A 16793-nucleotide genomic window follows, 5' to 3' on the forward strand; every position below is an offset into this window, starting at 1 on the left:
ACCTTCAGGACATGCGCATCTTCGGCACGTGGACACGCCCCTCGTCAGTTTCAAGCGGCACAGTGCAGCAGTGAGAGCTCTGCAGTTCAGTTTAACACGGACAGTTAACCGCCCATGTTTCACTTCCTCACATTGCCCAAGCCATGAGTTGCACATGTGCACGGAAGGCAGTTAAAATGTTCTAATAAAGCAAAGATAGAAAATATTGCAATATCTTGTGCGCTGTGGTGGTTTGAAAAAAATGCAGGAAGTCATTCTTACCTGTGGCCATTAAACTGTACAACTCCTCCCTCTGATGATCAGACTCATCTGGCTATTTATAAAACAAAACAAACAATATAACTACTCATTCTCATTTCATTTATAACGCTACAACCATTTCATTGTATATATTTCAGATTGTCTACTTTACTATTTTATTATTTATTTTTATTTTATTGTCTACTTTAATATTTTATTGTATTTTTTTAATTTAATGTCTACTTTAATATGTTATTTTATTTATTTCATTGTCTATTTTAGTATTTTATTTATATCTTCATCTTTATCTCTTGTTTCCATTCATGCTGTATTTCTATTTCTACTTTGCACGGAGCATTGGAACAAAAACAATTTCCCCCCGGGGATTAATAAAGTATTCTGAATCTGAATGTGTGTGCTGTTGATGTTACACCATGTCAATCATGTGGCACGCCGGGAATTTGACCAGCGTTTTAAATCGGCATATTTTAGACTGACCGGCCGGTCGCAGGTCATGGCCGATCATGTGAAAACCGGCCCGATTCTGAGCACTGCTGATTAATTTGTGCAAGTCTACTTTCCACCCTTGTGGCTCTAAACTGGGAGACCTCTGGTCGACCTCTTGAAGGTAATTCAGTTAGCTTTAGCCTGGCTCATCGCAGGTAACTCGATTTTACAGTCTGGCAAATCTGAGGCAAAGAATGGTCGCTAAACATCTTGAAAATGTTGCATCAAACAGATGCTCAATTTCTTCTGTGCAGTAAACATAAAACATAGCCCTCTGTACATTGTGTAAACTGGAACCTGAGCTTATCGACACACTTTTTTGCCGACTGCTGTGACTACCTAAGAGTCTGCATTTCACTGCCCGGCTACGATACTTGTGTACAAAAAACAAACGTCAATAGACTACATCACGTACACATGTGACCTGTCTTAAAGGGGAAGGCTTTGCTGGTACCATTAGTCATTGAAAATGAGAACCGGGTGAGTTTTCCGTTTGTATCAAGCACCAAAAAAAGTTGTGGCATTATGTGTTTGAGTTCACTTGCCTTACTGAGATGAGACTGTTGCGCATGCGCACATTGCAGTAATGATTCTGAAGCAAGAGAAGACAAGGGGAACAGAAGACGAAGTGCAAGCAGAGAGCAGGAGGAGAGGAGGGAAGGAGCGATGGATGGTCTGTAGTGAATAAAGTAGAGCAGGTCACTGTGGGAGTGCAGCGCTCTTCAGTATGCTGCTCCACACTCACAGACACACTCAGAGCCAGTGAGACTCCTATATTCAGAATTGTCCTCCAGTAGCCAGAGCTTGCTCGCAAAATAATTCACACTCAGAGACTCAGTCGCTCACAAGCTGACACTCACACACACCACTTGCCAGTGGCAAAGCTGGCACCGTCTCCATGGTTACAGAAAACTTAGGGGCAAATTCACAAAATGTTTGGCAGCCGCTGTTAGCACCATGAAGTGCGCATGACTTGCATCAATCCTCCGTGCATCTGGCTGGCTCGCCACTGCTTTCTGCTCCTGCATCTCTCTTTAGGACGTCCACACATGTTGACGTGGGATGTCCTTGTGAACAATGTCAATGTTTTGGGTCCACACAACACCAACTGGGAGCTTCCAGTGTCTGTGGCAGTGAGCGGCCAGTCTCAGTCTCCTTGATGCTGTTTTCCTGCTCACCCCAGGCTGCTCTCCATAGAACTTCTTGATGGTGATGTGTTCGCCCTGGTTAGTGTTCAGCACTGCATGCAGCATTCTGGTGTAGCAACCATCCAGGGACTTCTGCAGGGTGGGCTTCAGGGTCCAGCATTCACATCCGAATAGGAGAATTGTCTCTGTAGTTGCGGAGAAGTAGTGAAAGATGTTGTGCTGATGATATTGTAGTGCAAACACGGCCATATTTTTTTTACAGCTGAGCGTCAGATTCAGCTGTTCGTATGGCAAAGTATACAGTGGGATGCAAAAGTTTGGGCACACCTGGTCACAACTCATTTTACTGTGAATAGTTAAGTGAGTAGAAGACAAACTGATCTGCAAAAGGCATCAAGTTAAAGATTAAACATTTCAACATTTTAAGCAAGATTACTGTAATTTTTTTGTTTTGTACAAGTTTAGAGTGATAAAAATTAAAGCAGCACTGTGCAAAAGTTTGGGCACCCCAAGACATCTGAGCTCTCAGACAACTTTTCCCAGGGTCTCAGACCTTAATGAGCTTGTTCGCAGTCATCGTTAGGAAAGGACAGGTGATGGTGATGAAGACTATAAGAAGATAGCAAAGTTTGTCATGTCAGTAAGAAATGGCAGTTAACAGGAACTGTGGAGGTCAAGATTAAAGCTTTCAGAGAGAGCTGCTCGTAGGATTGTTAGAAAGGCAAATCAAAACCGCTGTTTGACTGCAAAAGACCTGCAGGAAGATTTATCCGACTCTGAAGTGGTGGTGCACTGTTCTACTGTGCAGACACACCTGGACAAATATGACCTTCATGGAGGAGTCATCAGAAGAAAACATTTCCTGTGTCCTCACCACAAAATTCAGCGTCACAAGTTTGCACAAGTTTATTTCATCACCTCCTTATAAAACTGTCTGCGACTGCGTTTGACAGCAAATATCCAGAGAGAAGAAGAGGAGTTGTAGCGAGGAGGAAGGAGACACATGTCAATGTTGATGTGAGTCAGATAGAAGGTGTGTGTGAGGACACAGAGCGGATTTAATGTGTGTGTTTCCATGTCTGTGTCCTCAGGTTATGGGATGCTTTCACCTCCTTTTACCCTTTCACGTGTTTATCCATCAAGGCTGACATGTCAGTCCCATCGACTCAGCATACACCCTGTGGACACACACACACACACACACACACACACACAGTATCCTTTACATAATATTAAACCTCTGCATATATATTAATCTCCCCCTGAGGTCCTAATCCTCTGCTATTAAAGCTATTTGTCATGCTAAGCTTTGCCATTATCACTGACCTGTGTGTGTGTGTGTGTGTGTGTGTGTGTGTGTGTGGTCCAAACACTGTCAGAACAGCAAATCTGGAGGGTGTCTGTCATTCAGAAAACTTTAAAATAAAGGATGATGTAATGAGCCAGAACACAAATGTAGAGTCAGCTCGTTCTCACTCCCAACTCGTCAAATACCGACACTTGGTTCATGACCCTTGACGTCAGATACTCACACGCAGTATCTGAGCAACTGCTGAGCAAGAGCAAGAAAGTCTGCATAGGATGGGTGGGAGGTGAGGTGGGTGGGTCAAACACAGTCCAGACTTTCACCTGGGAGCAAACCAAAAGTGAACTGACCCTTCACTAAGTCCCGCCCCTCAAACGCAGACTGGCCATTTAGGGCCATCAGTGGACTAGTCTCCTGCATGTTTCTGATATGAATGTAATGATTAAATGATATATTTTGGTGGTTTGAGTTGAAGGTGTGAGAAAGAATAGTATCAGTAACATTGTTAACACTGTGCTACATTACAGAGAAATACAAACCGTACTAATGAACCTTCATTAATATAGGCCTATATTTTATCTCCAAGTGCACGTCACACACTGAGCGAGCCGCCTGTTAATGACGCTGTGGGCTAATGGGCATGTAGCTACTTCCATGTTTCACATGATACGTCATGTTTGTAGTCGACCAATGAAGATGAGTTTATATATCACCTTGGGTTCGTCCTTCACCTTCTCAAAATGATCCCACACTTTGGATTTCCTGCCCGACATGTTATTAACTAGCCTGTGGAATAACCGCAGGTACCAGCCCTGGAAATTAACCTGACGAGGACACTTCCTGTGTCTGTCCTTTCAAATTAAATTCACACATGGTCCAGTCATGTAGGTTTGGATTTATTTTGACAAGACGCAGCTCCGTTTAGAGTTTAGCATTTTTTTTTGTTTGTTTTGTTTTTCCTGCGATTAAGCGACAGATGAAGTCTGGCCGACTAACATTTGGTCGACTATCAGGGGGCAGCCCTACCTGCGTAAGTGTAATCCACAAATGTAACCATAATCTGTGTGTGTGTGTTGTAGGTTTTCTCCGCTGCATCATGCGGCGCTCAACGGGAACCTGGAGCTCATCACTCTGCTGCTGGAGTCACAGGCTGCTGTCGACATCAGAGACCACAAAGGTGAAGGGAACATATATATCTATGTCTATCTTTATGTGTGTTAATATATTTTATAGGCTTTTTGTTTAAAAACTGCAAGAGTTTTAAAATACCATCATGACTACAATGATGTTAAATTGACCACATAATAAATGGTGACACTCTCATACCTGTGACATGGTCATGTAAAACATTATAATATTCACAGTACAGTCATTTTACACTCTGTGCACCTGTAGGTTCCCTAATTAAAGGTAATTTATGGTGTGTTAATGTGCATAATTATCGGGTGTGCACACACACACCTGCACACAAATATAGAAAACATGTGTATGACACATCAGAGGGAAGAGTGAGGTTTTGGTACAGATAAAGCTGGGATCAATAACAACACTTGTCTCACTTTGTGACAGATATATGGCCTGTGTGTTCACACTGTGTGTGTGTTCTTGTGTGTGTGTGCAGGTATGCGGCCTCTGCACTACGCAGCCTGGCAAGGGAAGGCGGAGCCCATGAAGATGCTGCTGAAATCTGGTTCGTCTGTCAACGGCCAGTCAGATGAAGGACAGATTCCTCTCCACCTGGCGGCGCAGCACGGCCACTACGACGTGGTGAGTGACATCACTTCTACCGGTCACGGAGCTCGCAGCGGAGGCTCGCGGCAGGAAACATGAGGCTGTCTGTGCCACGGATCAGCTGATCGTCAACTGATTTCCTTGTGTACTAATTTGACGTGATTCAGATGATGAAGTCATCTATCATGATTCATAATTTAATTCAGTGTCCCTTATTTCTGAAATAACAGAATCAGCTGCTGCAGAGGCTGAAATCATTTATTGTTATCACTGATTGTTGGAGCCTTTAAAGCTGCTTTAATCAAATTCATTACAATAACAATGAATAAAATCACTGTATGACTCTATGACGTAGAGTTATCACCAACTCTGCCAGTCCTCACAGTTTGTAGAACTCCTTGAGCCTCTTTCAGATCATCGTTTTTGTTTTCTGGCCCCCAACTTTACGGTTTTGGTTTCCGGCTGTAGCTCAGGAGGCAGAGCGGTCATCTACTGATCGGAAAGTTAGTGCTTTGATACCTGGCCCTTGTCAAGTTACTAAACATGCTGAATTGGGCACTTTTCGTCCTCCATACCTGCCATCTCCTCAGCCCATTCGGTAATTTTCCATCCACCCTGCCTTGTCACCACACCTACCTGCCAGCCTATCTCCTGTCCACTCGTTTTCCAATCCTGCCGGTCCATCACGCCCACCTCATCAGGCAAACGCCGCTCACCCGTCACTATAAAGACACACGCTTCACACACACTCCTCGCCCGATTGTTCTTTGCCTCATGTTAGACGTTCCAGTGTTTGTTTCCGGACTATTTCCTTGGTATCGACCCTTCTCATCTCTGACTCACCTGCTTCGTCTGCTCCCTGGTAATCCACTCTGCCCTCCGTCTTCAATCACGAGTTTTTCCAATCTTCTATTGTCCAGTTTTGGTGAGAAAACCCGTGTGAATTGTAGCCTCAGTTTCCTGTTGTTAGCTGACAGGAGTGGCACCTGGTGTGGTCTTCTGCTGCTGTAGCCCATCTGCTTCAAGGTTGGACAAGGTGTTGTTGCTTCAGAGATGCTCTTCTGCACACCTTGGTTGGAACCAGTGCTTATTTGACTTCCTGTTGCCTTTCTATCATCTTGAACCAGTCTGGCCATTCTCCTCTGACCTCTGGCATCAACAAGGCATTTTGGCTCACTGGATATTTTTTGGGACCATCCTGTGTAAACCCTAGAGATGGCTGTGCTGAAAATCCCAGTAAACACTCAGACCAGCCCGTCTGGCACCAACAACCATGCCACGTTCAAAGTCACTTCAATCACTTTTCTTCATCATTCTGATGCTCAGTTTGAACTTCAGCAGCTCGTCTTCACCATGTCTACTTGACTAAATGTGTTGCTGCCACATGATTGGCTGATTAGCTATTTGAACAATTGAACAAGTGTACCTAATAAAGTAGCCAGTGAGTGTATATTGCAAAGAGCTGAGTGTTTGTCCGTAGCTGAGTTAAAGAGAATCCCTCCCTGTACAAGAGGAGCACTGTGACATCGAGTGAAAGGAAAAGCTTGGTTAAAGTGGTAAAGGACTTAGAGGGATAAATTCCCAGCAGAGGAATTAGTTCATTGTGCTTTCTAATGCACCTTAAAAATGGAACAAATTAGAAGAACACGCTAAATTAGATTCCCTCGTCTCTGATAAAAACACCGTCTCGCCGTACTTGTTGTTACAGCAAGTGTCTCTCAAGTCCCGTGTGCGCCTCGCTGGATGTTAAATGATTCATTTTTTAATCTGTGGACTGTTTCAGTCTTTCTAATTTTTTATTTATTTGGCTGTGCACACTGGGAGCAGCTGTGGATTAGAGCTTCAGCCCCAGGATGGTAGCCTGTATAAATCATGGTTATTTAATCAAATAGAAGCAGTTGGTCTTCAGTGTTGGAGCCTGTGAATGCCGAGCGTCGCTCTCCTCCAGGGTATGTTAGCTGCTGTGGTGAGTCTGCTATATTTCATTGTTGATGCTTTGGCGAGCCTGCAGCAGCACTGCAGTGTTTCATCCCAGACTGGAAAAACCTCTGAGATGGAATTTTCTGTTACGTTTTCTTTCTTAACCGGTTTTTCTTAAAGCCTTTGAAAAAATGGGCACTATGCAGATCTACTGAATGTAACAGTCACCATACTGCACTCAGTGGAAGAGAAGAAATTGTTTAAGTAAAACATTTTACACAATTGCGGTCGTAACAGTTTGCTATCCCTCTCTTAATCATTACTATACTGTGATTCTGTTCAGCAAACACACAGTTAGCTAAGGTGCCTGTCTCAAACGTGCCAAACACTGATTTATGACATGAAGCTGCTTTATTGTTTTTATTAGTGGTTTTAATCACCTGGTCCGATTGTGTGGAAGAGGAAGAAACCTCTGTGGATAATTCAGCTCCCAGTAAAAATCTCCTGAACAATTAACACTAAAGGAATTCTAACCGGGAGAAGTTTTAGCTGGTTGCAATCTGCAGTCCTCACCACTAGATGTCACTAAATCCCCTTAAATGTTACACACAGAACCTTTAAAGGGTTAATATCCATCCTTCTTTTCTCATGTGTCGTTGTGTGTTTACTGTCTCCAGTCGGAGATGCTGCTGCAGCACCAGTCCAACCCGTGTATCGTGGATAACGCAGGGAAAACACCTCTGGACCTGGCCTGTGAGTTCGGCAGAGTCGGGGTAAGAAGCTGATTTTAGTCGCAATTCAAAAACATCAGCACCTGAAGACGATTTACAGAAATGATCGAGTGTGTGTGTGTGTGTGTGTGTGTGTGTGTGTGTGTAGGTGGTCCAGTTGTTGCTGTCCAGTAACATGTGTGCTGCTTTGCTGGAGCCCAAAAAAGGAGACACCACCGACCCCAACGGGACGTCTCCTCTCCACCTGGCCGCCAAGAATGGACACATAGACATCATCAGGTACACTATCCTTCTATCCTTGTCAGGACCCTGACTGACGTAATGCATCCCCTAGCCCCTTACTCTAAGGGACTGCTCAATATTTATGGGGGGTGGGGGTTTTTATTTTGGCTTAGGGGAGCAGCATACAAATATAAATGGCTGTATTACGATTTTTGTTACCACTGATTTTTTAAAGAAAAGATGCCTTTCAAATTTTGGTGATTTTCCAAATTATGTGATAATTTTTGGAGATAAATTTTGTTAAAGAAAACATGTCAAATTTGGGTGATTTTTCAAATTTTGGCGATGTTATTTTGAGGTAAATTTCAGTGACTTTTAAAGAAAACATGCCTTCCAAACCCATGCATTTTTTTCTGTAAAAATTTTAATACAATTTTTTAAGGCTTCTGTCAGAAAAAAAACCCCAAACCAAATCTGATCTTAAATTAATGATATTTTATAAAAATCACTTTATTCCTTGTCTCCTTTAAAATTTTGGACAAAAAAGACCCTCAACCAGCATGAACAACAAGAGCAAAAATCTGAGGCTTTTTGTCAACCGCAAAATTCGTTTTCAGCTTCTAACTTTCAAATATCAGAGGGTAAAGTTTATAAATCTAATAACTCATTTATGGCAGAGGGAGGGTTATTTTTCCCCCAGTCACCCAGGGAGTCGCAAGGAAAAATATTTGTAGCTTCAGGAAGGGTCACACCCCAGCCGCCCCCCTCCTCTGATAAGTAAAGAACAGTCCCTAACCCTAACCCATCACAACTAAATGCCTAACCCCAACCCTTACCCTAACCTACACCTAACTGTAACCTGAACCCTGAAACCAAGTCTGAACCCTCAAACAAGCCTATCAAGAAGTGAGAACCAGCCAAAATGTCCTCACTTTTCAACCATGTCCTCACTCTGTTGTTAAATTGTTTGGTCCTCACTATGTATCATGTACAAGTACACACACAAACACACATCCATCCTAGAGGTTCGTCTCACACACACCACCTCTAATGAATCACAGAGTTTAAATGTCCTCCTGAGCTCTCTGAGAAAACAGATAAATAACACAACAGGGGAACAACCTGATCCGATTAAGTGAAGGAATAATGGAAGAAGTGTGTTGCCGTAGAGAGACGGAGATGATTCATCAGTCAGATTCTCCTAAATAGGTTTTCAGACACACAGACAATCACAGATCTGCGTGGCACTCAGTCTTGCTAAATGTCAAGTGGTTATAATCTCATCTCGACGGGGACGCACGTCTAATTTTTGTTTATATTTTCACAAAAGAGCATCATGGCAGAGTGACTTTTGTTGCCGTGGTGATGTCAGCGTTCAGCTCGAAGCTCTGAGATGAGAGATCCCTGCAGAACTGCGGCGACGGCAAATAAACACACGCCACAAAGTCTATTTTTCCTCCCATCGCTCTCAAGCACTTTTAAGTAACTCTGGACTGTATATACCTGTGTGTGTGTGTGTGTGTGTGCAGCGGTTTGCAGACACAGACGGAGAGGACAGGGGAAGGAGAGAGACAGTGAGAGATGAGAGAAGGCTGCAGTTGAGGGAAGATAAGAGAAAGAGAGGAGAATAAAGCCTGTCATAGCTGATAGAGCAGAGCGCCTCTCTACAAGTGACACCGATAAATGACGGTCATCATTAGGCATGGCCAGCAGTCTGTGGAAGACACACACTCACATAAACACACACAAACACAAACACTAAGTCAGGAGAAGTTAGAGGGAAATATAATGTGTGTTTGGCAGCTTTTCTCCAGTTTATCTTTCAACCCTGTGTCCTTTCCTGTGACCCTGTCCTTTAAAGCTGGGACTCCTCAGGGACCCCTCCAGTAAACTGACTGAGTGACATATTTTATGCATATTTCGGATTATATTCAATAACCAAGTAGTGAACTGCAGAAAGTTTTTGTAAAACGAGAGATTAGGATGAATTTGGGCAGGTTGTTTCCTGTGAATACTGCATCTAATTTTAGGAACTTCTTATATCAATCAATCAAACCATTGTTTATTCAGAGAAACCTGACTGAGCATTAAGCTCTTTACAGCAATTCCCTGAGTTCACATTCAATGGGCAAGACAGATACAAATAAATGACAAAAATCACAATTAAGTAATGAAAAAAGTCCATAAAAACAAATAAGTCACAGCAATGTCTATCAAGAATTATGAACAGCAATAAAACAATAATAATAGTCTGACTGATTGTTGACTGTTTCTGGGATGGTTCCTATTTTTGGCAGTTTGTAAAGCTCTGTTTAACTGGCCAGTGCAACACGTCCTCATGAACAGAATAGATCGTTTGCAAATGACTGCCAATGACCATAGGAGAGTACAAGTGACAGGCACATGTGCTCATAGAACTGGAGTCACATCCAGTAACTACTATTTAACATTATAATGACTTTAGTGTTCTTTAATCTCAGACATGTTAGGATGTTACATACCGTGACAAACTTCCGCCTTCCTCAGAAGTGTCACTTGGTGGTGGTTGTGATGCGTCTTTATCAGCCGATCTGTCAATCAGCCGATATTAGGGAGGCGTCACGCCACCTGCTATCCGTCCGCCGCCTCTCCAAGATGCTGCTCCAGGTGTGGGAGAGTAATTGTCCTCCGACAACAAATACCGGCGCTGGATCAGGGAGCAGGGCCCAGGGACAATGAACAGGGACGAGGGGGCGTACATGCTCTCCCACACCTGGAGCAGAATCCTGGAGAGGCGTCATGCCCTGCAGATTACCAAGAAACTGCTGCTGCAGTGGAGAGGGCAATGATACTGATCTGCAAATTACAGATAAACAGAGTCTAAACAGAATATAAAATGTTGTCAAGGACTTGATCGCTCCCTATAACCTGTTAAGAATGCAGAGGTGTTTGCACAAATATTCCAGCCCAACATTTGGATGAGGACTTGGAGTGAGGATTATATGTAGGCCCACAGCCAAGGCCTGTTTCAGGCTTGGTCTCATTCAAGGTCTCGGTGTAGGTGCTGACATGCATCATGGATTTCATGGACAAACACATTTGTTTGTGCTAAATATGCTTTTTAACCTATTTTCACGGACTATGTTTGGATTCAAAAAAGGTCATTTTGGGGGTATGGGTACCCACTAATTGCACATAGACATTCAGAACAGGTCATATCTGATGGTTATATGAGAAAGAACATCCTAGAAAACTGATGTTTTGACATAAATTATATGAAAATATCATGTTCAGAAGCAGATATGCACTTCTTTGTGTGATGCTGTGACAAATTGGCCCCAGATTTTGAGCCATGAATTTACCTTAATCCACTATTTTATATGCAGTAAAAGTATACTTTTATTTTATTTGGATGTCCCTAGAGATAACAAAAAACCTTGAATGATAAATTGAAATTTCCCCTGGGTCAAACCACAGACTAGATGGACTATTACACAGCTGTTTTTAGGGGACAACTGTCTGGGTCATTGGGTTCTTGGTCCCCACCCTGATTGATGCCCCATTTGCCTTTTTCATTGAGTGTGGCTAGACGGCACACTTAACGCTTGACTTGTAGTTGTAGCCTTCATCGCTCAGTTACACTATAACTATGGAGTCTGTGCACGTAGCTGCCAAAGCTGTGTTTTTGGCTACAGCTGACCTGCACCTTCTCAAAAATGTAACGCATGCAGGGACTATGACGACTACAAGAAGTGGATTAGCTGCTTGTGTTTTCTCCCACAAGTTTGTGATGGTGGTGGAGATTATTGATTGTGAAAATAACATGAAGGAAGTAAAAATAAAGCTCAGTCTTCAGTGAAACACCTGTAGCAAAGAAATCTCTGTAGCAGTTCACTTTCCTATGAATGTATATAAATGCTTTTATTCACTGGTAATTGACTTTTAATTGATTTTTATTGGTCCATCTTTTGTTTCCGCCTCTCTCCTTCCTCTCACCTCTTCATACTCTCTCCTCCTTCACTCTTACTTTCCTCTGAGTCACTCCGTCCTTGCTCCGTCATCTCTCACTGTATTTCCAACTTCCTCTCCTGAATCACTTTCCCTTTCTTCTGCCCTCTGCTGCCGCTGTCAGACTGTTGATCCAGGCAGGTATCGACATCAACAGACAGACCAAAGCAGGCACGGCCCTGCATGAAGCTGCCCTGTGTGGGAAGACCGAGGCAGTGAGACTCCTGCTGGAGGTTAGTGGAACTTCACTGAGAACAGACTCGATCCTTCAGTAGTGATCTGATAGAGGGAGGAAATGAAGGAGAAGCTGATTCTGCAGTCAGCTGTGTTTTAGTTTTTGTCATTTTTATTTCTTATTTCATTTGATGAAATTATTCTCTCAGGGCTAGTTTTAGTCTTAGTTCTCGTTAACTATAAAACCTTGGGTGATAAAATTGAGGCTCAGTTATGAAAATTTGGTGCCTATCAGCAGTGTGAGAAAGAGAAGATACAGATGATCCATTTGTGCTGCTGACATGAAAATGTCTCAGCGGTTCATGAACTCAACAGAGGCAATATGTGTTAATGACGTTCCAGCATGATGTAACTATGGTTACGTCTTTGAACTGTGGTCACAATGAAGCATGGGTTATATTCCGCCGACGTCATGGTGGGAAAATATGACAATACAGGGAGAAACACACTCATGAGTGTTGAGTAACTGGATATGTGTTTTGATTTTTCTTGTATAACCAGGTACGTAATAAAGAAAGTTTGTTTTGTTACAAACTTCAGTTTAAAGTTGGCAATAATGAATGAACCATCTGGGCTGTTTTTGTGATTAAAGACTCAGCACAGTGTCTCCATCTTCTTCTCTCTGCTGCAGAGTGGGATCAACGCCACAGTGAGGAACACCTACAGCCAGACGGCTCTGGACATCGTCTACCAGTTCACTGCAACACAGGCCAGCCGAGAGATCAAACAGCTGCTGAGGGGTAGGAAGGAAGGAAGGAAGGAAGGAGGATGGATGGATGGATGGATGGATGGATCAATTTTTGGATGTATCTGTGTCTAGATGGATGATGAATGGATGGATCTGTGGATGGATGGATAGATGGATGGATATTGAATGGATGGATGGATCTATGGATGGATGGATAGATGCCTCTATGGATGACTGATGGATTGATGAGTGGATGCATGTGTTGATGGATGATAGATGGATAGACGATGAACGGATCTATGAATGGATGGATGGATAGAAAGGTGGATTAATGGATCAGTGGATAGATGAATGATGGAAGGATGGATGAATGGATGGATCCATGGATGGGTGGGATGGATCTATGGGCAAATGGATGAATCAATGGGTTAATGGATCAACGGATGGATAAATGGTGGAAGGATGGATGTATGGATGGATATATAAATGGATGGATGTATGGATGGATATATAAATGGATGGATGTATGGATGTATGGATGGATGAATGGATCTATCGGTGGTTACATAGTATACCTTTAACGTTTTATTATGCAGGAATGATTAGTTCCTGTTGTAAACACAACGTACACTGTTTGTACGCACACTGCAAGCTACTGTCCTGTTGTAGGAACGTTACATTTGTTGTGATGGAAAACTTTAGCAAGCTAACGAAGGTAACCTCCGGCAACAGGAACTATTTTAATGCACGTGGTGTCGACATGATAAATTATATAATAATATAAACTCACTGTAATGTACAGTATGACTTCCTGTCCCTCTGTCTGTCTCTCAGATGCTTCAGCGGCCCTTCAGGTTCGGGCTCTGAAGGATTACTGCAACAACTACGACCTGACCAGCCTCAACATTAAAGCAGGGGACGTCATTACGGTAACACACACACACACACACACACACACACACACACATGCAATAATAAAAATAAAAAAATAAAAGGGAGAGATAGTAATAGTGTTTTAATAGTAGTGGGGTTTTTTGCTGAAAGTGCAAAAAATAACATGGAAGTTACTCATTTTCTTGCACTTTGAGCAGCATTTTTGTGTTTAATAATTTCACTCTTTTGCACTGATCTCAGCCTGTGGACCTTTTTGTGGCTTTCTAGCCCACTAACATTGATGTGCAGGTCCTTTCTTGTTTGTCTGTTGCACTAACGCACCCAAGACAAACCTTTTTTGTTGCCCCAAGTAGGTGTAAATTCACAGCAGCCCTGAGACTTTGATTGATCATGAAAAATTCAAATGACTGCGTATTTGTTTAAGTCATTTTTTATGCAAAATCTATTATTGGTTCGAGCTTAATAAATGTGAGTGTTTGCTGTGTTGTTGTCGTCCTTTTTGATAGCAGATTGAACATGTTTGGGTTCTTGACTGCAGGTCCAAAACCCAAATATGTGTGATGGACATTCTATATTTTTTTCTGGCATTTTATAGGTCAAATCTACGGAAGCGTATTGCATTCACTTGACAAATAAAAATGATCTGTTTTATTGAGTAATTTTTTCTGTTTTTCAGAGTATTTTTATTTTTTTTCTATTTTTTGGTATAATTTTGTTTCTGTTTTTTGTGGTATTTTTTTGTTTTGTTTTCGGGGTAATTTACAATTTACGAGTATTTTCTTCCGAGTTAAAAGCAATAGAACAACAGACGCTTTCATTCCTTTCTTCCAGTTTCCAATCCAGTTTTACTTAGTTTTGGGTTTGAGACACTGGGAGATACTCTTGTCTTTAAGTCATATAGATGCTGTTATCATTAGCTTGTCAACTTTACGCAGGCACCTTACGTGAGTCACCACGTAGCCAGCCTGAATGCATTTCAGATGCATCATCTTGTATCCATGGAGCTTGCCACCGGAGTTTTGCACAGCAGCGACGGATCTTTGCTCTCAAACCACAAAAAAATGTGATGGCACAACAGTCTCCTTCAGTACATTATTCTATGCTTTCTTTTGATTTTCACATTGGCTAGTCATCCTGTTTAATTTGTCTTCTGATTAAATCAGAACCATTGAAACAAGTTGTAGGAAGCCTCTGCAAGTGATTGGTTGCTGGCAGACACTCTGTGCTGCAATAAAATGGTTAATCAGCAGTGCCGTGCACTGTAGAGCCGATGCGCTGCTGGTTCTGCCGGACTGAATAGAATATAATGTCTATAGCCTTACTGTTGTGTACAGCCTTATAGACTGAGCTGAGTAGTGATGTGCGGGTCAACCCGTAACCCGCGGGACCTGCAAATGGACCTGCGGGTAGGGCAGCAGTGATCGTCTGTTAAATCGGTCTGTAAATGATATTTTGACATTATTGGCTATTACTGTCATGGCATCCGAAGGTACTGATGCGTTGAGCAGGTGACAGTCCGCGGTCGTTTTCAAAACACACTTGTGTCCCGCACTCCAAAAGAAACTTGTTGAAACTTTAAACAATAATTTATTGTACAAAACGGGGGAAACAAACATTGACAAAAATGGTTCCATAATTCATATTAAATTCAAAAGATAACGAAAAAACAGCTTCAATTTAGAGGGAATAGTGATAAAGTGGTAAAACGTGGCATTGATCCACAGCCTCAGACGGATGCGCTCAAGCGTGCCGTACGCACAAGCTCAGTTGGTAGGCGATACTATATTTTCACATTTTTAACAATGCAATTTAAAAGTTTTGATTTTTATTGATAACCTACATTTACCAACAACAAAAAGACTACATTTAGCACCCGAAAAATATGTAAAAAAAATAAATATTGAATACCAAATTTTCAGAACGAATACCTACCCATAGAAATGAATATTCGAATATCCGAATATTTGGGTACAGCCCTAGATAACACCATCTATATGACTTAAAGACAAGAGTGTCTCCCAGTGTCTCAAACCCAAAACAAAGTAAAACTGGATTAAACTAAACAAGCGGGTCATGTTTGCTTCCATTATATCCAGCTCTCAAGAAAGGAATGAAAGCGTCTGTTGTTCTATTGCTCTCTTAACTCGGAAAAAAATACTCAGAAAAACAGAAAAAATTACCCCGAAAAAAAAGAAAGAAATACCACGAAAAACAGAAAAAAAAATTACTCAATAAAACAGATTTTTTTTTATTTGTCAAGTGAATGCAATATGCTTCCGTACAAATCATTACACAGATAACTGAGAAAATAATCTGCTCACTAATTGATATTGAAAGTATAAAGCACAGCTCCTTTCCTTAAATATTCTCAGTCTCTGGGGGGAGCTAAGTACAGAAGTGTTTTCAGTATCTGTACCTGATCATCACATGATAATCCAGGTGGCTGCAGTCTCAAAGTGTTTGGATAAATTAATCACATAAAAGCTGGTTGGTTTCCTTAATGTCGCCATGACAACCATCCTGTTTGGGTGTTGTGTTATTAGCGAGTATTTTGGTGAGATTACTGATGAATATGTAAAATGAGCAGTTTCAGGTTCCCTCATTTACTACGAATATGTTTTACAGAAAAATGTATTCATTTGCTGCATCACCATCCGCCCACCACTCATGAATATTTATGAGCATGTTCGCAGCCTGTGGGTTCTTATTACTGTAATAAGGAAGCGGAGCAGAGCCTACTGTATGCCTCCTCCCTCAGGGCATGAATGAACAGTTTGGCTCCTCTGCCGTCTGACATGGAGAGTTGAAGACGGCTCTGAATGCAGTTTTGTATTTTTGTTCTTTGATGGTTTCTCTTGAGGTTTTTCAGTAACTTTTCTAAAAACAGATTTAAATAATGTTATTAAAGCCAGTTTGAGATGTAAAATAAAAACTTAATGTTGTCGTCGTTAACATGCCCACCTGACAGGTTCTGGAGCAGCACCCAGATGGACGCTGGAAAGGCTGTATCCATGACAACCGGACAGGAAACGACCGAGTCGGCTACTTCCCTTCCACCATGGTGGAGGTCATCAGCAAGCGCACAGGTGTGTGTGTTTGCCCTCCTTTGTGTGTGCATGTGAGTGTGTTTGACCGAGCTGACTGTCGGGGAATATTTTACACATAATTGGATTAAACACAGAAGA

General features: G+C 42.1%; 1 protein-coding gene across 9 annotated transcripts in view; it reads left to right on the top strand.

Annotated features, from left to right (window-relative positions):
• caskin1 (CASK interacting protein 1) overlaps positions 1 to 16793 on the top strand; it is a 157326-nt gene that overhangs the window by 101498 nt on the left and 39035 nt on the right. For all 9 annotated transcript variants that reach the window (XM_033644418.2, XM_033644419.2, XM_033644421.2 and 6 more), the window contains exons 3-10: positions 4281 to 4378; positions 4823 to 4968; positions 7530 to 7625; positions 7732 to 7862; positions 11917 to 12025; positions 12658 to 12766; positions 13549 to 13643; positions 16577 to 16694. In XM_033644418.2, coding sequence (XP_033500309.1) covers positions 4281 to 4378; positions 4823 to 4968; positions 7530 to 7625; positions 7732 to 7862; positions 11917 to 12025; positions 12658 to 12766; positions 13549 to 13643; positions 16577 to 16694 — 902 coding nt within the window. The remainder of the gene's footprint in view (positions 1 to 4280; positions 4379 to 4822; positions 4969 to 7529; positions 7626 to 7731; positions 7863 to 11916; positions 12026 to 12657; positions 12767 to 13548; positions 13644 to 16576; positions 16695 to 16793) is intronic.

This window comes from Epinephelus lanceolatus, chromosome 18 (genome assembly GCF_041903045.1).
Source record: "Epinephelus lanceolatus isolate andai-2023 chromosome 18, ASM4190304v1, whole genome shotgun sequence".
NCBI classification, from domain to species: domain Eukaryota; kingdom Metazoa; phylum Chordata; class Actinopteri; order Perciformes; family Serranidae; genus Epinephelus; species Epinephelus lanceolatus.